General features: G+C 45.7%; 1 protein-coding gene and 1 long non-coding RNA gene across 4 annotated transcripts in view; one reads left to right on the top strand and one right to left on the bottom strand.

The window, feature by feature from the left end:
* LOC135915278 (rho guanine nucleotide exchange factor 5-like) overlaps positions 1-25,490 on the top strand; it is a 311,708-nt gene that overhangs the window by 125,154 nt on the left and 161,064 nt on the right. For all 3 annotated transcript variants that reach the window (XM_065448300.1, XM_065448302.1, XM_065448301.1), the window contains exons 2-5: positions 13,233-13,482; positions 14,239-14,424; positions 16,661-17,170; positions 21,155-21,510. In XM_065448300.1, coding sequence (XP_065304372.1) covers positions 13,322-13,482; positions 14,239-14,424; positions 16,661-17,170; positions 21,155-21,510 — 1,213 coding nt within the window. In that variant the 5' untranslated portion in view covers positions 13,233-13,321. The remainder of the gene's footprint in view (positions 1-13,232; positions 13,483-14,238; positions 14,425-16,660; positions 17,171-21,154; positions 21,511-25,490) is intronic.
* Positions 1-25,490, bottom strand: part of LOC135915282 (uncharacterized) — a 269,809-nt gene that overhangs the window by 117,977 nt on the left and 126,342 nt on the right. The gene's annotated exons all lie outside the window — the stretch shown is intronic.

Below are 25,490 nucleotides of genomic sequence, written 5' to 3'. Positions count from 1 at the left end.
ATTTTAGTTTTTTGTGGCTTCGCAATTTGGATGCTCTAGTCAGTAATATAGTCTACCACGTCATTTTCAGGCACTGAACATTAACTCCCAATTGGTGGAATATGTGGCATATTGTACCTCATGCATGGCACTCAGAGTGACATTGCTTTTTGCACGTTAAACAAAAAGCAATGCGTGAACTGCAGCACACACTTGCACGTATCGTTTTTCTGCACGCACCGCTAATCTGACAACACAGAAACATCACGCAGGGAAGGATATTCACACGTGAACATTAATGTAAGTGATACCTAAATTTATTATGTTATTCGGTAAGCCCCATCATTTCAACAAGTATTAAGCAAGCTCGAAGAAAGGCGCTTGCATACGCATATTTCCCCCAGGGGTGCAGTAACGCAAACAAGAAAATCTGCGCGCGAGAATTGATTGTGTTACATGCTACTGCTATAATTACGCTTCGTCTTATATTTGGATATCACATATTTTTTGTAAGCAACGATACTACAATGCACGGCTATTAATAAAACGCTTGGCCAACCTACCGACGCTGTGTGCCAGTCAAGCGGGAAAAAATATTCCGCCTTTAACTTGAACCACGCGTTTTCGCTGAGAGCGGCAGCTGTCCATGGGGAATGTAGTCGTGGTGGCAGGCATTGCTTAACGCTGGTCTGCAAGCTGATCCGATGCCAACGCGCACACAGCACTTGCGCCTACAACTGACCGAGCTACATGGCCCGTTCAATGGAGGGGGGAAGCACGTGAAAAACGACTGCAGTAGGCCACCGGAATCAAAGTGCAGTACGAGACATTAAGGCATTAGTCAAGGCGTCGAGAGAATGACGTTGAAACGGAGGGGGCCGTCGTTCTAAAGGGCTGCAGTAAAATAGCGCCTCTTCCTCTTCACAATCACGCACTTTCTCTCTCGTAGTCGTCTTCGCCGTGTGCGCGCGTGCGTGCGTGCGCGCGTGTGCGCGCGTGCCAGAGGAAGGGAGGGAGGGAAAGGCATGCAGAAGACAACAAAAGCATGCTCGAAGGAACGCACGAAGTGGGCAGGCCGGCGCGAAAACCGGCAGCTACACCGGAGCCCAAAGCAGCAGAAGGAGCGGCCGTAAGAGCGCAGGCGGGCTCTCTCGTTCGCATACCGTAAATCACGCAAGCGAGCCTCGCGCTTTCCTCCTTCCGCTCTTAGGCGCGCGGCGGGTGTGCGTTCGCCGGCCGCTGCTTCGCTGCCGTCGAACCGCCTTCGCTATCGACGTCCCCGCGGGAAAGGTGCAGAGAAAAGAATCAATGGGCCGGCCTGCTGTACCGCAAATAGTTTCGGATGTTATCGAAACATGCGCGCGTGAGCGCGAGAGAGCGCGAGAATGCGCACTTCCCACAGAGCGGTGCAGCAATAGGAAAGCTACAAGAGCACCTGGTGATCGGCCTTATCGCTTGCCCAGTACACTGAGTTGCACATGAGCGAGAAGGCCTCGCGAGATTCCGGCCACCGAGTGTTGTCCGATCGCCACGGTCAACTATGCACACCGAAGACAATCGGCCTTTCCCCGTTTCTTCTCAATGCGCGAATAGCTTCACGTATCGACCTTCATAAAGTTGTTAATAATGATTCTAGCGTGAGCAGCATTGCAGGGTTTTAGTGAGGCAAGAGTATGCCTGGTGTATTTTCGTAAGCCGCGCGCTGCGAAACCAGGGTTGGAGATGGCGCCATCAATCTTGTTTTTGGCACGAAAAGTTTTAGTAAGCACGTCTTCTGCTTTTAGAAAATGGGAAGCTGAGAAAAAGTGCCGCAAAGAAGTCGTACGGTTCTGTCGATAAACAAGAGCCACTGACGCCGGAGCGCTTAACTTCCTTAACTATATTTACTTAACGAAATTCGTGGGTGGATTCAAAACCGTGATAAACGAGTTCACTGAAGCTTTCTTTCTTTTCCTTTTTCTTTTTCTTTTTCTTTTTCTTTTTACAAGTTATAGTCCTGTCACACGGGCACTAGAAAGCCTTCAGAGCAAGAAGACTACTCGCGGAAAAAGACTTTCGCTTGCAGACACACGACAGGGAGCGATCTCCTTTTTAGAAGTGGTCTTTTTTGGAAGCGGAGTCCGTCGATCTCTTATACGACCGAAAAGAAGTAGCCTCGAAACCAGGGGGCGCCAGCAATTATCATATATTTAAAAAAGAACTAAGCAAATACGTATTTTTCTGTCGCCTAGGCTTATCACAAAAAAATTGTGGCTGGCAAAACCAATAATGTTCATTTTCTTCTGTACCCTCGTAAGCAGCTCGAACGGGTCTTGTAATCAGGTCGAACGCTCTTTAACTACTACAATCAACTACTACAATTAACGTTTATTAATCTGGCGTTGTTAAGTTCATTTGAAAACCATGTAATCCAATAAGCTTTCACTTTATATATCGAGGTACATGAGTTTATTTTGGTCGATTTTGATTTGAACGCTAACGGCACGCTTTCGGTAGCTTGTACCGAAGGAAACATTAAAATGAGATGAGCGGTGCCGTGTGTCTCCTGCACAACACCTCTCCAATAAAAAAGTATTTCAACTTGGTAAACGTCCGCTTACTTAAAGGAGTGTTTGCGTGCTCGTGTGACGGAGGTATTAATTTAAAAACTTCTATACATAACGTACTATTGCCAGCTTCGTACGGCAGAATTTATATTTTTAAGAAGCATAGATTTATGGCAAGTACTCATCCATAAGGAGGTGAAGAAGAAATATTCCTTACTTTACTTATTTTACATGCGTTAGTGCTGAATACTCATGCAGTCGCTCCAATATACCAGTGCACCCAAGAACAGAGCATGCAGCGCGGGCGCTTACAGTAAAAATTCTTGAGAGCACAAAATAAAATGAGCTGGTAAAGTAAATAACAGTGTTCCTGCACTCTCACGACATCGGCTATGTAATTTCTTAAACACTCCACCTTTTTTTGAACAGTTTTTCTTTGTTGATCAGTTGCATTTATTTATTTATTTATTTCGCATGTACGGGTCACAATTGAACTCTACAAGTGTTGTTGTTTTTTCTTCATTCATTCTGTCGACAAAGGGTCCGCGGCATATCGGCGATATTTTTTGGCTCTCTTAGGTCTCAATACTTCGAGTAAATTTTTGTCCCTGAAATTAAATTGCTTTGACATCCATGCTACTATAATATGGTCTCTCATGTACCTAAACTTGTATTCCGCTCACGGATCCATTGCTGGTTTTTGCTTGTTTCAGATGTTTAATCTGAGGGTACGTGACTTAGACAACGCTTTTCTGCTTGAGATAGAACAGGAACGTGTATGTTCTGAGGACGTATACGAAATACTTGCACCGTGGCAGACGACTCAATTGCGGCATAGGACCTCTCCATAAGCGGACGTTAAGTCCTTGAAGAAGAGGAGCAGAAAGAGGAGTGGGGAAAGGGGATTGTTGCTAGCTGCAGGCGGACCTACAGCCTTGCAGAATCTTCCGGCAACTGCTCCGCCTGTTCGCCCCATTATCAAAGGCCATGCGATCTGAAATACTTCGCATTCCAGCTAAAAAATATCACGTATCGGAAACAAGCTAACACAAAGCGTTGTGCGCTTTCTGAACGCCGCCGACCAGCATGCGGCTCACGTGCCATTCAATTCAAAATCATTTATCATTGAGGAACTTTGGGAGGAGCCGAAGCAGCTCAATGCCACAGCCACTAAGCTACCGCGGCAGCTGCGACTTTCTCGTGCACTGGTTTCAATAAGCGGAAAGTTGACGTCAAAAATATCTCTTTTAGAGGGGGGACCTTGTCAATAAACGACACGACCGTTAATTCATTGTTGTTTATCGGCCAGTAGCGGCATCGAAACGTTGACTCGTAAATGTGATTATCTTTTAAGTTCTTCGTCACTGTTTTGAGGTGTGCTCAAATGTATCCCATTAGGGATTAGGCTCGTCGCCAAACGTAGATCGTCGATATATACGCCTTTCACGCACCAGCCTTGTATTTTACCAAAACCTATATGACCATAAGAAGTCTTAACTCTTCCTCACAGTTTTCTACTGTAAGAATATCTTTTTTTTAATTATGGGGTTTTACGTGCCAAAACCACTTTCTGATTATGAGGCACGCCATAGTGGAAGACTCCGGAAATTTCGACCCCCTGGGGTTCTTTAACGTGCACCTAAATCTAAGTACACGGGTGTTTTCGTATTTCGCCCCCATCGGAATGCGGCCGCCGTGGCCGGGATTCGATCCCGCGACCTCGTGCTCAACAGCCTAACACCATAGCCACTGAGCAACCACGACGGGTAAGAATATCTCGCTTATTTGTTTCCGCCAAACATAATCTGTTGCACAGGCATGCCGAAGCCGCTTTCTTAGAAACGATTTCACAGGATTCGGCTGACGCGTTGATACGAAAAAGGCAAGTCCTCGTCGTGTCTCCCTCTTTTTCTCTCTTAAACGAAAGTGAAAGGGTACTTCGGATGTAAATTATGTCCTAATACGTCGAAAATGAGTCGTGTCCTCTTGTGTAAACGCAAACACACCGACCACGTTGAACAATACATTTTTCAAATATATCGTGTTGCTTCCTTTCGCGTAGCCCCTTAATATCTTCCAGCAATTCCTATCCTTAAGTTACTGACGTAACATTTGTAATGCAAGGCTTAGTGTGTAAGTGAACAGGCTTCCTTAAGTCCAGTAAAAAAAAAATTGATCTTGCCCTACAAACAAAGCAGGAAACATGCAGCACGCACAGCGCCGTCATTTCAACATCAAAACCCGTACATATCCCCCAGTGGGTACAAGCGAGCCTGGCTCTATAAGGGAAGGGGGGGAGGGGGGGTATCAGCAACGAACGCATCACCAAACATTACGGCTCTCGTTTGCCAAACCCAAAAGCGAAGTTTCGATGGAGATACCTTTTTTTCCCCCACTTGTCTCTCTCTTGCGCATTGCCCACAGGCCAGCGCGAGTATATACCGTTTTTAATAACTTTTCCTTTTTGTTTTGTCTTCGACCTGTCTACGCTTTGGCGCTGTTAGACATTCTCGAACGCACCTGTCAGCTCGAAAAATGCCTGCGTTGGGGGCTCAGTTACAATGAGGCCTTGGTAGCGCGATGGGAGCCCTTACACGTACACGCACATGCACCCAGAAAACGCGCTCCAGAATGCAGATGTATGCGCATAATTTCCCGCGGCCGCACCTTTTCCACAATGCATAGTAGTGCGCGAACTTTTGCCACAAGGCAGGATATTCGCATCGTTTCCCCTGTCGCTGTCCCTCGCGTGTACTGTGTTCGAACAAGGGTGTGATACTCTTTAACGCAAAGATATTGGCCGCGCGCCTTCTCTCTCGTCAGCGGCGTTATAAAGGACGCAAAAAAAGTACTACTTTACTAACAAAATGCTTGTTTAGTTGGGCTACTTTGCAGCTGTGTGCCTCGAACTCTCATCAGTGTATGCTCCACCAAGTACCTCTATATTTTTTCATGCTAGCCGATCAGCCAGGCTGACAGCTTCAGCTTCTCGCTAAAGCCATAACAGCTTCTATGTGGTTTTTTAGCACATCAGTTCTGTTTTCTTTCTTTCTCTTTATTGTTTTTCCATGGTCGCAGAAGCGACGGTAGATCGCAATTGTAGTAACCTTAAGATTGTGCGTTTAATACTTTAACCAATGCGCAGCAGGAATGCATAATGGTTCCAAGCGCGTAGGGCCGCCATATTACGCAGCATTGGAATTATTGGCGATGCGGAGAGTTTTCTACAGCCAGGTCTACGAACCTGGCCGTGACTGGCACGAGCCAAGTGGACTTAGAGTAGGAACACCAACAATTACTCAAAGCTGTACGCCCACACCAACGACAAGCCAACTACTGCCTCACACTCGGTTTCAGCTCAAAACCTCCCACACCTTGTCACTTGTACACGCTCCCCTTATAATTACAAAACGCGGTGCACTCTACGCGTACCTGAGAGAGCGGGTTCCTGTGATTGCATCTAACGAACGTTTGCGATTAGCCAAACTCTAAGCCATGTCCAGCTTCTCGACTAAACATGGATTACGATCACTCGAGAACACGCCTTGGCATTCATGCTCGTGTCAGCCCTACTTAACATGCCCTCAATCTATATCAATGACGCGTGACTTGTCAATTGAAGATAAGGTTGATGGAGCTCTCGCCATTCTTCCAATAACGTTGAGTTTGACGAGGCAGTACAGAGTAGTTTCCCTTCTAAAACACAAAATATCTGGCGCCGACTTTCGAGCTAGTTTTTCTGACACAGTAAGCTTAATGTACTGGAACGGGGCGAATGATAAGGAGAACACAGAAACTTTTTTTAATAATCTCTCTCTTTCTTTCTCTGCGCAGTTTACTGCAGCGACACCGTTCATTACCTTCCACGACAGTACTCGCTAATATACTCCATCTGACTTCATCTCAAGCTACTCAAAAATAGTACTCCTCTTCATATTGCTCTATTGGCATAGTGAACGGTTTTTCTGTTAGCATGGTTCAACGGAGAGCAATGAACCTGCGCGCCATTGTATCGCTTTACAATAAACCAAGAAAGTCGAAAACTGTCAGAAAGGATGTCGGCTGACAAAGAAGGATAAGCATAAGCACAGCACTACGCTAAAATTTCTTGTGGCTCTCTAAACAACAAAGAAGCAGTATTAAAGAATTACAAGCATGTAAATGATGGCCTGTAATAAAGAACTGACAGAGACATAAAAAGAGAAAAAAGAGGGGGAGATCAAGCACACAAAAGCCTGGTTTGCTGATATAAACAGCTCGACCTAATTGCTACGTTGCCTGGTAAACATTTCCCAATGTCTCGTTCGTTAAAAATTAAAAAAACACTTGTTTGGTGGAGAACCAAGCAATACAGCAGTCTGATCATTCATTGCCTATTCGAATGGCGAAAATATTTCTATGCACTGAACGTAAGGCATCATATGTGTGAAGCCATCCATCTGTCACATCTTTTAAATTTTCATGTATATGAATCGCTAAAACAATGCTTATTGAAAAGAAGATTTTTGGATGTGCTACCACCGATTTTTCTGTTCAAGACCACCTGAAATGAAGTAATACTTCCGTATAAAAACTGCTGATGATGATGTGTGGTGTTTTGTGGCGCAAGGGCCAGGTTTGGCCAACCAACTTCATGAACCAACGTCATGAAACATTTTGCACATAAAACAAAAATGTCAAATTTTGGCTGCTTTGTAGGCCTTGAAGCACATCTCAGTTAAATATACAGGTATCAAAATTCGGTAAACTGCTATTGGTCTCATCCAAATGTAGCAAATTGCACACGCTCTTGATGGCCTTAAACTGTACCAATATTCTCTATGTTCATATATTAAAGAACTCGCCAACAGACTTGAGTGCCCGACTATAGACATCCTACACCTAAGCTCTCTCTCTCTCTCTCTCTCTCTCTCTCTCTCTCTCTCTCTCTCTCTCTCTCTCTCTCTCTCTCTCTCTCACACACATTCCCCATTACCCTCCCAACGTGTAGGGTAGCTAACTGGACTCAGTCTGGTTAACCTCCCTGCCTTTCCTCCTTCCCTTCTCTCTCTCTCTCTCTCTTAAAGAACTCGCATTACCAAGGTAACAACTACATCTGTGTCGTATAGTATGATGATATTTTGATCTGATTTGAACTCTTCACAAAGAACTGCGATATCTGATGTTCTTGCGCAGTTCTGAAATTATTTGCTTCTTTTCTTGAACTTTTCTGTTGATTTTTATAATTTTGTGAGATTAGGTCAGATTATGAGAACATTTGTCATTACAATTTTTAAGCCATCAATTAAATTATACATGTATTATTTTATTCATTTGTTTCGCATTAAGATCATCTCATCGCGTCACGTTTAACTGTCTAGCTAAGGTGCCATCTACAGATTCCTACGTCGACATTCTCCAGATATTCACTCTGGCAACTCCTCAACATTGTTCTTCAACAGGCTGGTTCACAGAGAGAACGATGTAATACCGATAACACCTCCTCCCCCCCCCCCCCTTTTCTGTGCTGCATTCGACGCAAGGAAAAAAAAACTTTACCTGCAGGAGAGCACGTGTTCGTAACTCGCCAAACAAGCTTTTTGTAAAGCTTTCTTCACCTTTTCCAGGGTAACTCTGAGGCAAAGCCCGCTTCCATCACTGCGTCAATTTTAGAGGCGACGGGCTAGGTAATGTATTTGTGTCTGCGTAACGTAACCCGTTACCGTGGCCAGCGTGAGTGTCGTAACAAATCGACACACGTATAAAAACAGGCGCAACAATCTGGAACGAGCCGAGTCTAACACAATTCCGAGGATCCCGAATTAAGCAACGCAGTTATAATGTTTTATAAGAAATATGCAGTATAACGCACGCTAAATAGCGGCGAGGTATAAAGGGACTGAGATGCCTACAAGACAACAGGACTGGTGTCGTCTCCTTGAGATCCTATATTCAACCAAAATGCGCAGCACTCGTTTTGGAATGAGCGTCTACATCCAAGACATTTGTTCGCCTAGCTAAGTGTGTTAAACTACTTGTTTTGAATAAAGAATCGCAAACTACAAGAACATTTCACAAGCGCTGCTCTTCCTGTGTATATACACCAACGTTAATGCGTCCTTGCTCTACAAGAATACCCTAATGCACCCGGACGCAGCGCATGAATAAACTTAAGTATAGCATACCAGGGATATCTGCTGTTTATAATTCAATACTCGTTTAAAACTTACTTAACTTGCCCCTTCGGTGCCTTTGAGCCCACGTTTGACGCGCTCAGGTACTGGTTATTTATGAGCGTCTCTGTGGACCAGCAAAGTATTTTGAACTCAAAATGTCAAATAGGTAGTTATGAGTTTCCATCGGGCGTGTAAAACAGCCTCAAAATGTATGTCTCAAAAGGAACCATACTTTCAAGCTACCATTTCGTTTTACATTCTTTCTCGTAGTGTGCTTGCCTGGAACACCGCCGCACCGTACTTATCGCTGGCAACGGCTACTCATGATAAGATTTCTTTTTAAATGAAGTTTACAAAAACGGGCCCAAGTCTACTAGTACGGATACTCTCTCCTTCTTTCTTTTTCTCGACTAAGCATTTATTATTTTTTGCCACAACATCAAATAAGCTCGGAACAATAAACAAAATGGAACAGCATTTACTAGTGTAGAAGTTATGCATGTCCGTACTAGCCCCTCAAAAATAAAGTTACGAGGATTGATTGGTCGGCGCTGCTCTGCGGGAAGAGAAGCGCGAGACTGCGCTGCCGCCTAGCGAAACCTCATGAACGCAGGGCAGCGCGGCCCTTGTCGCCGTCGGCTGCAGGTGGCGCCACCATGCCTCTCAAGGTGCGACTGGGGGAGACTCTGCAGCACCGCGCAGCGAGAATGTGCAAGAAATGCTGCTGCTGCCAACCCTAGAAAAAATTGCCCCATGGAGTTCAAAAATTTTTCAAAAAAGAAGTCTGTTCAAATATGATTTTTTTTTACATTTTCGCCAGTCTTCTTAATCTTGGCTACACATCGCGAAATGGGTGCTACTGCTGGAAATTATCGGTCGATATCGTGGAAGTGTATGTAAGGGAAAACCTGTTTTCACGCTCCGTAAAGCGGGAGGTAACTTCATTTAATTTACGTTTCGTTTGATCCCTTGACAGTGGCCAAGCTTCGCACTCATATTTAAATCATACAGCCATATTTGCTTCAGAACTTTCGAAGAAAGCAGAATAATAGCGCAATTTATACTGTTTGGAACGACCTTTGGGAATAATTGCAGGAATTTCGCGTAAAAATTACAGCAACTTCGCTTTTCTGAAAAAACATGGCGACGAACCGAATGAGTGCATAAGGCTTAGCAAAATGCAGGCAAGACTGATACATTTGTTAAACAAGTTGTAGCAGATTAGCTGCGAAGGCGTGGCAATGTGAGCAACTGTGAAAGTGAACCAAAAAAATCTGGTACGCAGGTGTAGGAAAACAACTGGGTCGCGGTGCAGATCGACTGTGTACGCCTTAGTAATTTTGTCTATGCAGTACACATGACGACACAATGAGTTAATCTGAACTACGAATAGTGTACCACACGCCGAAGTTATAAATAGGCAGTGGAGTTCATCTTCTGCTTTAAAATAATTCACACGTTCCGCTCAATTTAATTATTCTGTTCACTCTTCCATTGAAGACAACAGTATTTGCTCCCATTTATAGGTAGTATATACAGCAACACTATACACTACCCAGTGATGACATGTACAATAGGTGCTTGCTAGTGGAACATTGTGCTGCGAAAACGACATGAAGTTCGGCTCTAAGACGCTGGGCCCGTTTTCACGAAAAGTCACTTCGCTAAACTGTTCGCATGAGCAGATTCCAGTTAATCGTGATGTCGGACATAGTAGCGAAGACGGCCGGCCAATGACAAACGACACTTACAAACGAAAAGCTTTGTAGATTTGATCCTGAGTTTGTGAGGCGACGTATGCAATGGAGTCCATTCGAACAGCGTTTTCGAATCGAATAACACTTTAGAGTATGTGGGATTTGCTTATGTTGTCAGCTTCTTGGCATAGGTAAGCTGTTGTATGTTGTTGCTCCAGAAAACATGTCGATACGAGTATTATTTGGTGCAATATAGATGGTGTTCTTTATTAGCAAAAGTAGAATAGAGAAGACAGGCAGAACAAAAAAAGCCATACATGAAGCTTGTAAGATCATAGATTGTGCAGGATGTTATCTAGGGCACGAGGTGAACATATGCCTGCGAACAACGCGTGCAAACGGAGCTCACGATCAATAAGTAAATTGTATAGCGTTCCTCTCGAAATAATGTACGACGATCAGCAGCAGACATACCGGAGCTGCCAGTAGAAAGGCTAGCAAAGAAGGCGGAAGCAGAGCGCTGGCACGACTTACGCAGAGAGATTTAATTTTCACTGAAGTAGCGTTATACTTTGTGTTTTATTCTCCAGTGCCATTTCGTGAAACGTCCGTTATTTCTTGACCAATAATATTACCTTTAACGGTATAGAGATATAGAGAGAGAAATGAGAGGAAGAGCAGGGAAGTTAACCAGACGCACATCCGGTTTCTACCCTGCACTGGGTAAGGCGTACCTTTAACCGTAAATGATGCGCAGAACTACCTAGCTCAAGGTTTTCTCTCGAAGTTTAGTAAACTATTTGCCTACAATGCACCAAAGCCATGATAAAGTGATCTATGTGGCTTGCATCGCAACGTGCGTAGGCAGAGCAAAGCGAAAGCCGGTTCCTTCATGCGCTTCATTCTGGTGACATACATACATACATACATACATACATACATACATACATACATACATACATACATACATACATACATACATACATACATACATACATACATACATACATACATACATACATACATACATACATACATACATACATACATACATACATACATACATACATACATACATACATACATACATGCATGCATGCATGCATGCATGCATGCATGCATGCATGCATACGCACGCACGCACGCACGCACACACACACACACACACACACACACACACACACACACACACACACACACATACATACATACATACATACATACATACATACATACATACATACATACATACATACATACATACATACATACATACATACATACATACATACATACATACATACATACATACATACATGCCGCAGAAGCGCTCTTCAGAAGACGATTATCTAGTACCCGTTCACATGGATAGTACATGCTGAATTTACGCCGCCTCAGTCTAATATAAAATTTACTCTTCAACGCTCAGTGGAATTAATGCAATTTATAAATGATGAGGAACTCTCTCCTAAACGTATACTGGGATTAGACGTTACATCCAGTTACGAGCAGTGACGTTTTGTCTAAGAAAGCGTTTCGTCGCTGTAGTAATCGCGCTGGTGTCGTTTGCTTAGAAAGGTGCTTTCAAGGTGGACAGTGACTCTCAAAAAGGCGTTCCAAATGAAGTCCTAAATATCTTCAAGTGCTCAAAATTAATCGGGATTACGCATTTCATTCCTCCAGCATGCGTCTTATACGAGGAAAGGTGCTGGCCGCAGTTATTTTACTCTTTTCTGCAACTTCCTTTACTCCTGTGAGGAACTTCGCAAATGTTTCTGGTATTTGACGGTCTCAGCATTTTCGTGTTTATAGTTTTGCTTGTCCTGCGAATAAGAGTACCCGTAGACATTAAAGGCACCCGATTTTTTCTCCAATTACACATCAATAACAAAAAATAAAGAGTCAACAATTACAGGTCATGTGTCAACTCAGTAGTAGCTTGCCTGCAATGCATGTTTTGAAAAGGAGATGCATCCTTTACAGGTAGAATGAAACGCGAGAATAGCCTTTTTCAGGGGCCAATTATTTCTGTCTATTGAAAAGTTAGCTTCGTCACATTTCTTGTACCTTCAGATTCATTAAAACCGTACAGCGTCAGAACGAATTACGATTTTTCAATTATACAGTGAATTTTATCAAGCTTACAGAATGTAGACTCCGTGTGAGAACTCCTTACAGGAACGTCAGATATGAGTATTTCAGCTGTATCGTGTATAGCATATTTGTAAGTCATTTATCAAGACACTTCAAATATAGACTTCATGTAAAACATAGTGAAAAACGAGGAAAAATAATGAAACAAGTGAATTGCTACGTGAAGACAAACTGACACCAAGGACAAAGATCCAGCCGTTTACCTTCTAACTCGCTTTACTGAAACAGTTTCCACTTATTATTCAAACTAGCAGTGCAGATCCATTCAGAAGTGTTCAAAGATGTCTGTGACACATTTTAAATATCTTAATTTAAGTGAGTGCTTTTGATTTGGTGCACTTTCTTCGCATGCGCCATTGTGCGCATATTATCTTAAGGGGGCAGAAAAGAAGATAAGATACTCTGACGATTAAAGTCACGTGCCGCGAATACTTTGGCTCTTCGATGTCCAGTTTTACGGCACTTCGGACATCGGTGTCGTCGAAAACGCATGTAGAGTCGTAAAATAATATCTGACCATCTAATACGTACGAATATCTCTCCCATCCAACAGTTCATCAGCAGTGCTGCGACGCAAGCGTGTTTAGCGAGTACGCCTCACCAAAAGCAATGTCTTTGGTGACTGCTCGAGGGAGTAGTACCTGTGTTCTGCCTGCGACTGTTCGGGATTGTGATGACCACGTCCTCCTCTGGAACCGCAGGGGGCCTCTGAAAGAGACGGAGCAGCGGACGCAGCAGCGGCAGTGAGACGTCGCCGTGGCGCGGCCTCGGCGACAGCAGCGTCGGCGCCATGAGCAGCCTCTGCCGCTCGTCGCCATTCTCGTCGCGCACCAAGAGCCTGCGCGAGAAGTTCGCCTCCAAACGCAGTTACTCCGAGTCTTTCAAGGACCCCCCTCCGGCAGCAGTCGGATCCGCGACGAGTGCGGCGGCACAAGATGCTTCCTCTACAAGGTGCGTGCGTCAGACCCATGATCTATTCATCCAGCACACCCATCCACTTTCCGTTCATCCACCCATCCACCCACCCATTTAACCACCCAACCCACTCACCTACCTATACATCCATTCCCTTCATTCATCCACCCGTCCGTCACTTGCTGCAATTGCTCGCATCATGAAACAATATATCAAACATGATAAAATCCCCTAATAATCGTTTATCCTGCGATTAAAATTTTTCGGGCGAAAATTACTTTTCGACACAAAGCAGAAATAACGAAATATGGCTCATAAATTTGCTCGCTTCTTTGAAGTTCCCGCAACGTTTACCGTGTCCTTGAAATCCTATAATGACGCTGGTGCATTCTAGAACAATATGCATTGCCATCTTTGTTCGATAATATTTCGAAACATTTATTTTAATTTCTCACACACCACAATCATCTGTGACGAGCCCGCAATGACTTCAAAGGATGAAGGCTTCTGGCTAATTCCTTCCGCAACTCCCCCTTTCCCTGGCGTCGTTCACACGCATTCCATTGTCCTTTAGTTACGTCACACGCTCGTAGAACGTTCTGTTTATCTTCGATTGTCCGCTCGTCCATGGGCGCCTTATTCATTTGCGCTTTCGTTCAGCTGCTTCCTCTAAGAATAATCCACTCTAACCCAAATGCCTGAGTTTGATTTGTTAAATACTGACATAAACCAAGTAAAACACGAAGTGATCACTCACACTGCCGTTGACGCTTCTCTGCTTCCATCGAGCAGTGCCCGGTCTCCACCACGACCAGAGTCCGGACCGGGCTACCTGAGTCATTGCAGCGGCAGCGCGGATGCGGCCAGCGGCCTCGTGATGCCGCCATCGTTGCCCGGGTTTATGCCTTCCTACACGGTCATGCCCGAGGACGCCTACTGCAGCGCGCTGGACATCAACTGCCAACAGGGAGACCCAAGGTATACAACCAGATCTTGTCCACACCCTGAGCGTCTACTGCTCAGGGTCTCTGCTGCTCAGAGAGTCTCAAGTAGCGCTGGTATTGGTACCAATGTTGGTTCAACGTAACCCTATCGTGGCCAAATATGGGTGAACGTCGGCCTTACGCTGGCTAGCAGTGTATGCCTGACATGGAGCATACAATGGTCCTACGTCTTGTGCTACTTCCTGACAGATAAAAAAAAAACGAAAACCTTCCTTCGAATACCGAATCAAATACCTCGTACTTTGTTGTTCTAAAGGAGCGGCAAAAGACGTTTAATCAGCCAGGTAAGCAGTTTCATCGATTATGACTCAGCCAGAACAAAGGAAATCGCCCTGAATATACCCGGGAAGAAAGTGCACTTAAGCTATACAATAATGTTAAATGTAAATTGTGAGTTAATGCAGCTAGATTAGGTAATTAGTGACACCTATGGAAAGTTACACGTAACGTTGTCATGCATGCATAATGAGCCCCGCAAAAGAGGCGCGAACTAACGCGATAAACTAAGCGAGAAATAGATAAACTAAACGAGGATAGATGTCAGACAAGGTATTGCATTTGTCAATTATGACAACCCTAGAGCACTCATAGACAGCGGTCCTCTTTTGGAAGAATGTTCGTTGTTATTTGCAATATGAGACCGCACATCACAATCTGCTTCTCAAGTCACTTCTGAACGGAGCGTTTCATTGTTCTGAGTGTCACTGGCAGTAGCTCAATGAACTGTGCGCACGCTGAGAAATTTCAGTATAAAGTATACAACAAAATTCTGCACGTGCACTGCAATGAAGTGAATTCACCCACTGACAAGTATAGCGGCCAATGCCTTCGAATGAGCGTGCTTGAGAGAGATGGAAATGATGTTGAACAAGACAGGGAGGTTAGTCATAAGTAGTTCTGGTTGGCTACGTTGCATGTGGGAATGTGTAACGGGGTGGAAAGAGAGAAGGGCGCAAACGAAGGAAACCACGCATACAACACAGCGCTAGCAAAGCCAGTCTGAAAATCCAGGCCCATGGAGATCCACAAGCTCAGTAATGCAGTTATAGCCTTCGTCGTGGGCGCACATTAGGTGAATCGGTGACTCCATCAGGCCTACATTGCGACTTTCTCTACTTATTCTCCCACTGTATACGGTTAGGTTGACAACACAAGGAGTCCGTGAATTTTAAAAATCCGTGCAGTAGTGTGATAGGATGAGAAAACCTCATGTCACCGTCATTATCTACGAGCGATCCTAGTAACGTACTCGTGAGGATTATAAAAATCATTGTCGTGCCGCGGAAAATAAATACGCGCTGCCAGTCCTGAAAAGTGCCCACATGGCAGCAGAGCTCGAATTGAAGAATTTTGAAGATGCGGCTGGCATTTTCATGAAAAACGTACGTTGTCAAAAAGGATAAAGAGTTCTAATGTAATAATATTGTGACAAGGAAGACGAGAGGAAAGATATGTGTTTACAGTAGACTATGTGCAATAGGCGATATGGCGAAATCTACACACGAGCTCAGGTGAGCCTTCATTGTCTTCCTTTCGCTAAGTCCTCGTGCGCGTGCTTGGATTACTGTCCCGTGACAATATTATTCTGCATAGGGCCGGCGTAGAATCTTGTGCGATACGTTGCCGTGATGATTTAATTAACAAGGTCATGCTACAATGACAATTCGAACACAAAAACGGACACCTTGACGAAGGAAATATGACTTATACAAGAACCTGTTGTCGACTTTTTTTATGGGGTTTTTACGTGCCAAAACCACTTTCTGATTATGAGGCGCGCCGTAGCGGGGGACTCCGGAAATTTGGACCGCCTGGGGTTCTTTATCGTGCACCTAAATCTAAGTACACGGGCGTTTTCGCATTTCGCCTCCGTCGAAATGCGGCCGCCGTGGCCGGGATTCGATCCCGCGACCTCGTGCTCAGCAGCCCAACACCACAGCCACTGAGCAACCACGGCGGGTCCTGTTGTCGACTTAATTGGAGCATAATCGACATAGTATTAAAAGAAGAGCGAAGAGCAATCGACCTCGGTATCTCAGCGCGATTTCAGAGTATTCCAGTCATCTCTTCACTCCAGGTCTCCCGTTCTCATTGCGCGTGTGGTCTGCCATATTGCAATACGCGCGAGTTCTCCGCCATAAGCGTGCGCGAAGCGAACGCCGAAGCCGACACGTGGCTGCAACGTGCTCCGCCACGTGGTCGCTTCGCAGGTTCCCGTGGCAGCGTGACGCGGCAGTGCAGTGCGACCTGCGAGGCTCCTCGCTGGTCAACTCTCGTTCCTCGACGCACATCGACGGTGGTCGATGCTCCCCGGGCCTGTCCTCGCTCATCCGGCCGTCGTCGCCAGCCGCAGCGACCAGGGCCGCCATCTGCGGCAGCAGCGTCGGCGACATCTTCAGCACCAGCGCGGCCGGCTCGCCTCCCACGCCGCCGCCGCGCCGCTCGACGCCGGCGCTGCAGCGCGCCCTGTCGCTGGAGCGGAGCGCGGCGCGCAAGAAGGGCGCCTCGTCCCTGCTGGCGGGACACGCGAGCGCCTCGGCCTCGCCCGGCGCCCAGCTACCGCCAGCACTCGAGGAAGGCGGCGCCGCCGCCAACGGCAGCGCTCCCGCCGGCAATGCGGCCTCCGCGGCGGCCGCCCGCGCGGCTTCCTGCAGTCCGCAGCGGGCGCAGCCGGTCAGCCCGGAGCCCAAGTCTGGCCAGGCGTCGCCCGCCTTCACGAGGTACTTGTCGAGGAAGGTTGCCGGGCACCGAACTGTCACAATTTATCCGCGTAATCCCCGAGAAAAATCAGCAAAGGCCCCGGTCGACAACGAATAACGCTGGGGCTCTATAATATATAGAAGAGCTTTGAATTGGGCTAGTTAGTGTGTATTATTCATTTTTCTTGCGCTAAGTACAGTAAGACGCAACGGGAACGAAACGGACACTGGATGACCCTGGTGACGAATGGAGGAGGGGGGGGGGGGGCGACAGAGCGGAATGTTCCCTGTGTCACTTTGCGTACGCTTATATCCAGTGTCCCTTTCGTCCCCGTGGCGTGTTACAGTACTTAGCGCATTAAAAATGGAGCTCTTTAATACAAATCCAGATTGGTATGATGAAAAATGAAATATTATACAGTTGACGTCAAAGATGCACAAAACACGCAAAAACCCTCGACAAACTAAGGTACCTCATTGAGACCAGTGTGTCTAAGGAAAATTAAAGTGTCCCCGTTGACTGATATGAGCAGTCAGCATTAGCCCATGGGTCATGTTACATGTGGACGCATGTTCAGTGTTGACACCAGAGCTGTTCCTTCTAGGTAAGTATACTACAAGCGCAGGCTAAGTAGGACAGACGTGGTTAGTAAATGAGAACTTATCAAAACAGATTCTCGCGCACCATGCCAGCCTAGGCAAATACAAAAAAAAAAAAGACGTCTGTGACTGATCGCTTGAATACAGAGACATTGCATATGTTAACATACTCCTGGCGCCGGAAACAAACACACGTACACAAACTTATTGCGTACTACTTCGACGAAGCCTCGCTTGACGTTACGCAACACCCAATATTTATGCAACTACGCGGCCGCTCCTTCATTACATCGTATTGATCCAAAACACAAGTGCGAAACTATCTGAGTAATATACCCACTATTATCCCACCAGAACGTTTCCAACCTATTTGTGCTTCTAGAAATAGCATGTGCCTGTGTAGCAGTATTCAGCTCGGCTCCTCAGCATTCTTGCTAGGAAACAGGTCCTACGGCATCAATCCAGCAATTGCTAAGAGGAAGCTTTAGCTCGGGTCCAGCTCCGACGCTGCCTATTCAAATACATGTAAAACGCAAAAACATTTTTCTGAGATAACTCCTGGACCTATTTTAATCAGATTTGCTGAATTTGAGACAGAAAGCTACATTCTAGTTACTGTTTGAAGAGGAATTTCGATTAACGGCCTAAATCGTGCTACAATAATTTTCACAAATTCGAAAGATTGCAAAAAATAGAAGCACGTAGTGTACAAATTAATAGCTCTGCGTCAAAAACAGATATCGTGGTTCTGTAAATGAAATCCGTTAGATCATTGAAAGCGGACAAATGCTATGTGTCATTTTATGTCGTACGTGAATTTTCTTATGTTGTGTACCAGGATTCTGCAAAAGCTGTATTTCCATATTACAATTTTTTTAGATTCTTGTGTAACAGATCAATTATGTCCACTTTATTTGTGCTATTACATGCAATTTAAAGAATTGTGTTATAATTTTTCTTTGCTAAGTTACAGAGTTGGAAACTTGATAGTTTCGTTATCTGAAAATTTTGGATTTTTGCCAATTTTTAATAAAAAATTGAAGACATAATTGAAGAATTTGAAACTGACAGTCACTAGAGTTTAAGATTTTCTTTTAAATGCAACAAACCTCGCCAAATTTGGTACAGTGGTTGAAAAAAACGAATTCTCCTTTTACATGTATTTAGATAGGAGCACCCGAGCCTAAAGCTTCCTCAAGTTCTTGTGGTCACGAACATTGTGCCTTAATGAAGATAAAACATGTGAATCGTTTCGCAAAGTCCGAATCGAGCAAGGCTGCTGTGGAGTACGTTGAGTCAGCTTGAAGGCTCAGTGCTGTAGGTAAGAAACAAATGAATAATTTTGCACCTGTGACAAAACAACGCTCGCACCTGACACGCTTTGACACACAAATGCTTTGACACGCACACACTCGCTTTGACACACAAAGGACGCTTTGCACCTGACAAAATAACATAAGCTACAATACCTGCGTCACACAGAAGCAAGGAATTATTCCCTCACTGGGCGTTAAAGCTACAATCTAGTAACGTCTACGATAAACTACGCGAAAAGAGAATAGCTTGTGACATCACACAGACTGTTAATATAAAGCATAGCCGTGTTTGCAGCTCCGCGCCTTAATATGTCCTGCTTTAAATTCCCAGAACTTGGCGGAGCTTCTTCATAATCTATGATAAATAAATCTTTAGATGGACAGAAATGCGAAGAGCCAGGCGCCAGTTGGCGCGCCCTTAAGATGCTATTCCGGATGTGCGCATAAATATGGCAAGAGTGCAGGCAACGTCTAGAGAGTGGCACGCGGGCCGAGTTCTTTACACATGCCAGTTGCAAAGCTCCGCTTCGGTATTCAGACACCAACGAGACGGCACGTTTATTTCATAATGACGAAGGAACGATGGCAGCAGTCTCGCCGACATGGGCACCTCCTATATACATATACATATACATATACATATACATATATATATATATATATATATATATATATATATATATATATATATATATATATATATATATATATATATATATATATATATATATATATATATATATATATATATATATACATATATAGCCCATAACATAGCCACTAAGCTACGAGGGATTGGGCTCGATCACTTCTTGGGAAGGTGGCCTCCTGGAAAAGACCAAGTACTGATGGCGTCCTTTGCGCAGTGGAATACTTCGGTCGCGAGCGTTGAATGATATAGTCGCACTGACCGCGACAAGCTGCATTACCTCATCAACTAGATCTGTGATACAACATCAATAACGCTGGCGTCACTTCTATTTGTCTAAAAAGCTATCTGTTGGGAGGGCGTCGTTTCTTTTCATCGTGTGGCCCGTACTGCCTTGCCAAAAAAATACTAACTTACTTAGAGCTCTAGAAGTTACTCTAGCCAAAGACATGGCATGCAGTTGCACTTTAACAGAATTAAAGATAAAGAGGAGTAAAACAACAAGAAAAAGCAGGATCGTAAACAAAGAATAACATGTGAAAAAATAACTGCAAACCCAGACATTCATAAAGAAAGCAGAGATACGCGAATAACATTAGGTTAGTAGAGGTGTTTAAGGCCTTTGTCAGGCAGGAAAATAGCCTTAAGTGCCTTTCTAGCACGCCGTAAAACAACACTAGCGTTCTACCGAGGTACGATAACGTTATTTACAAGGCGTACAACGTGACTGAATTTACCCCCGCGTTCCAGGACGTTCCTACAAACGAGACCAGATGGTGTCTCAGAAAAGTAGCTGACAACGCCGCCTGTCTGCTTAAAAATGTCACTCCTCTTCAGCGATAACGCACAGCGATTCCTGAGCAAGAAGGTGCTGTCGGCGTATACTGCACATGAGTGAAGGTGCGCTTCTAAAGCAAACGCTCCTCGTCGCAGGAACCATCCTAGAAGCGTTGTTACGAATGTGTCTTCAGCTGAGGAGTGGCCTGGTGTTCCAGTCGGTGGGTACTGATATTCGTGTCTGTGCCCGTTGTGAATACATGGGGGCTAGATTTCCGGCATCGAGCGAGAACAAAAAATACATGCGCCTGACTCGTTTATATTTATTTTTATATTTTGTTAGTCGCAACCATATGAATAAACAGGCAATAAATCCAGAGAAAGTAAATGGCAAGTTATTTGTTACGGTTCACTGAAACGCAATAACAGCAAGATAAAGGAACATGAAAGCGGACGAAATGATGACTGTTGCAGCAGTTGAGGATCGAATACACATCATCCGCGTTACACGTGCAGTGCTGTGCCAATTAAGCTACAGCGGCAACCATCTTCTCGCAAACTTTGCCGGTTGTTTGTGAACAAGAGTAGCCCCGGGGTTTGCCAACCATGCAGCGTCGCTCACGACCAAGTCGCGGCTCTAACCCTCGCGCGCGAACTGCGCAGGACGCCCCCGGGCGAGACGACGCCTCCGCTGACGCGTCGGCCCAGCGCTGCCGAGCGCCGCAAGATGTGCTTCGTGCGGAAGCAGACAAACTCGGCGCCAAACTCGATGGACGAGGAGGTGCCGAGTCCGTCGTCGTCTTCGGTGTGCAGCGCCGGCGCCCCGTCCACGGCCTCGTCGTATCTGTCGCGTAACACGTCGGTCGCCTCGGCGCCCACGGGCTCGTCGTCCTGCGGCACCGGGTCGGACAGCAGGCCCGGGTACTTCAACTTCGAGTCCATGCAGCGCCTCCTCGACCTGTCCATGAAGGTGCCCGGCGAGCGCAAGTCCTTCTATCTCGATATCCCGTCGCAGGAAGGTGAGTGCGCAGTCATCGCTGTTCTCCTCGGTTTTTCTCCAACAGCCGCGAGGAGGCCCGCTATCTATGCTGGCGCCTTCTGTCGACGCCATGTGGTTTCTTTTGTCAACAGGTTGCAGCTCCAAAACAAATATAAATTTTATTCAAGTAGGAATATAGGTTTCGATCTGAAGGTTAGGTAAAAGCGTAATAAAAAGTCGCCGCTCTTGCTGCGTTAGCAAATCGCGTATGTTGTACGCCAGCCTCCTTTACTTCAGCTTTCAGTACATCTCGAGCTCGCAAACAGATGAGCTTCCCTTGGGGAGCGGCACAACCTCGGAGCGTCTATACTCGAGATGTCAGCGATGCCATATTATGTCTTACTTAACCAGGGCCGCAATTTGGTATAGCAATGCCTTCTGCTCGACTCTATGCTACCCCTATCACCCACCTTTCACGGTCGGCTGATCCCGCTGAGAATGCGGGCGAAGGGTCGCTATAACCATTAACGAAGCGTGAAAAGCACGAAAAGGAATAGCATCGAAAAAGGCATCGCTACAAAGTCGAAGCCCAGGTTGTTCATTACTTAGCTGACGAGACATCACTAAATAATACAATCACGAAACAACCGTTTTGTTTGGAACAAATTTGGGAAAGGTTTGCATTTCGTATGTTCCCCACCATGTGTCGATACAACGTAATACGTACAGTATTACGATGGGCAAAAGTAAAAAAGAAGTGGTCAGACCATTCCATATAGGCATAACAGTAAGCGGAAATGAATGCTCGGCCGGTCGCGCACAGATACAGAATGGCGGCAATGCGACGGACGGCGTCCAACAAATAGACTTCGCGTCATCTTTACAAACTACGCTCACACTGAATGCCACAACTTCTGCAACTCACGATGGCGCGGGACCTATCCCTATTTCTCTCACCTGCTTGCCTTGATTAAGTTTGGTCATCAAGTGGGGCAGCGAAAGTAACCGATAGGGACTTTTATGGTTAATTGTGCACTGTCAGAGCATGTCATGCGTTTATCCATATATAGCCACATCGTTGGCAAGGCAACGAGACTAATTCCTAAAGGATCTGGAAAACATGACTGAAGGTTGCTTGCTACATAGCACTCAGAATCGTAAATTTATCTCGCGCCCATTGCGCTTGACGTTTCTCATTCGAGATATTCTAGAGAGTTCCCGAGAGAGAGAGAGAGAGAGAGAGAAAGAGAGAGAGAGCAAGGACAGGAAAGGCAGGGAGGTCAACCAGAAGAGAACCCGGCTTGCTAACCTACACTGGGTGTGGGGGAAAGGGGAATAGAAAGAGGAAAAGAGGAAGAGAGTAAGCACTGTGTGCGTGTGGGAGGGATGCTATACACAGGAACACTGTAAACGGTCTCTTAAGCCGGTGCACTTCAAGTATTGCACTAGTGCACGAATCGCTTTTCGTGCCAGTGACGGGTGCGGCCACGGTCCAAGTATCTTGGAACTAACTTGTCGAAGGAGATAAATATACGATAAAGTTACAAGTTGGTGAACTACTTCCAGCATTTCCTGCAGGGACAGAAATGCTGCGCGACCGCACATCTCCTGGTGGTAGAATTTCGCTAAGTATATATTTTGATGTCTGCTATTCGAGAAAGATATAATAATGTTCATTCGAAGTGGACAGACGGTATTCAGCATGAGACGCCCAAGAAACTTACTTTGCGCGCTAGTACAGGTCCACGACATGGACAACAAATCCTCAAAGCGCCCAGAGGAATCGAGAAATGCGGCCCTTACCCCCTCCCCTTTCCTTTCTTCCCTGACCTGCCCATTTCAAACTAAACACCCGTGGCTTCAAACCACAAACCGTGATCCAATTTCAGTCATTGAGAACACTATATACTACGGCAAACTTCGGCGCCAGTTTTGATCTACGACAGTACAAAACAGCACTGGGGCATAGACTATCCTTCTACAGTCATTTTTCAAAGAGCGTTGCGAAAAAATTCCAGCCTGCCGTTTGCACGCCGAGTACACCAACATGCGAGCGAAGAAAAAAAAAGGAATGTCTGCTCTTCGCTTTGTAACGCACCGCCGTCGGCACCCCTTTCTTTAGATGCCAAGTTTTGCAATAGGTGACGTTTTTTAGAGATCGATGACAACGTGCGCCACTGACAACGTATGCTTTAGGAACCAACGACACCGCAAGAAGGGCCCTGCCGCCCGTATTCTAGCGCTTGTTCAACCTGGCCACGTTTCCAGACCGAGTTCGAGCCGTCGCACACCGCTTCGAAACCAGGAAAGAACGAGCCCCCCTCCTTCCATCCGCTTTCCCTAAAAGCTCACACTTTCCCGAGCTCTCAAGCCGGCACGTCCTGTATACATCACCCTCCCTGGCTTCCTGTACTTTCTTTCTCTCTCTTTTTTTCCCCAGACGCCTAGCGCGCGTAGCATAGTAAAACCCTGTTCCAGTGGCTTCGCGCATCGTAAGCTCTGCTCATCTGTAAACGCGAGCGTTGGTGGCGATTGATTTTCACTGACTTGCGTGGCAAAGAAAAGAAAATGAAAACGTCATCAACATCTCTATTAGCAAAAGTGTTCTTATAGCTAGAACTGTTCGTAAGGGCAGATGCTAGCCAAACAAATGAGTAGCGAGCGCTACCAGCCAATAGCAAGCAGTACTTACAAACGAAAAGATTTGCGGATTCGGTCCCTGACAAACAGCAAGACCCGACGAATCCTCCTTAGTAAATACTCGCGACGTTGGCTGTATAGTTACCCGCCTGAGACAACCTCATCGAAAAGAGACCACAGTCGATAACGAAGCACCTAGCTTTAAGTATATAGCATTCCAGCATTACGTTTGCTGGAAATTTTTCTGGCGAATCTTGAGTTTTTCTGCCATAGAAAAGATTTTTTTTTTCACTTCTGCGTGCCCTTTTGGATTCATGAAAGACTGATGTGAATTAAAAAATTCGAGGAAGTAGTCGCAGTGTAGTAACAGTTATTTCGCGTCATCTGTATTATTACCGGTCATATTTTTGCAAGGATTTTTTTCATTATCCATTCTTGTCTCTCGTTATTGGCTCGCCCGAAGCTGCGCGCGCCCTCTACCGCCTGAATCGGCCACTCGGCGGGATGGCTGAATAAGGAGTACATATAATTGGATAAAAAATAATCCTTACAAAAAATACGAGCCCATGTTTCTGCGGCCACGCCGTTTAATGCACGGATACAGTGAAGCTTTCCCACCAGTACTGAAACAATCAGACAGACAGACAATGAACTTTTATTGAGGTCCTGAGGGACTAGCCCGCGGAGACCCGTTGGGGCCCCCGGCTCGCCGCTGGCTGCTCCCATGTCGGAATCGGGAGGCCAAGCCTCTCCGCTCTTTCACGGGCCCTCTGGACGGCCATGGACTGGAGCTTGAGTTCCCTACTAGATATGGCCTAATCCCAGTCTCGTTCGCTGGTGAAGGATGTATCCCGTAACGCAGGACACTGCCAGAGCATATGAGATAGAGTGCTAACCTCCTCCCCACAATCGGGGCACCATGGGTCAATTTCTGGGTAAATCCGGCTTAACAAACCTCGCGAGGGATATGACCTCGTCTGAAGCATCGTAAGCGTGATCGATTGAGATCTGCATAGATGTGGATGTGGAGGCGGGAAGCGCCTGCGTTCTTCTTTATAACGGGAGACGATCTCATGAAAGGTTAATAAGGGGTCGCTGTGGCCGAGCTCCTCCGGATCCAATGTAGCGCCATCACCGTCGCGGCGACTGAAGCAATCAATATATATTTTTTTTAAGTAGCACGGTTTTGTCCCGTGACTCCGTTTATAGATACATAACATTTGTAGTTGGTTAACGACGACGAAGATGACGATGTTGATGGTGAATCTTTGCTGCATAGCGGCAGCTTAGCCAAATAGCGTGCCAAACGCGATGCTGATAATGATGATGATCCATAAACACTTTAGGTACCCACAACGGGGCATGGATCAAGAATCGTTT

This window comes from Dermacentor albipictus, chromosome 5 (genome assembly GCF_038994185.2).
Source record: "Dermacentor albipictus isolate Rhodes 1998 colony chromosome 5, USDA_Dalb.pri_finalv2, whole genome shotgun sequence".
NCBI classification, from domain to species: Eukaryota; Metazoa; Arthropoda; class Arachnida; order Ixodida; family Ixodidae; genus Dermacentor; species Dermacentor albipictus.
The sequence above is the reverse complement of the archived record's forward strand: the minus strand, read 5'-3'. Positions and strand labels throughout refer to the sequence as shown.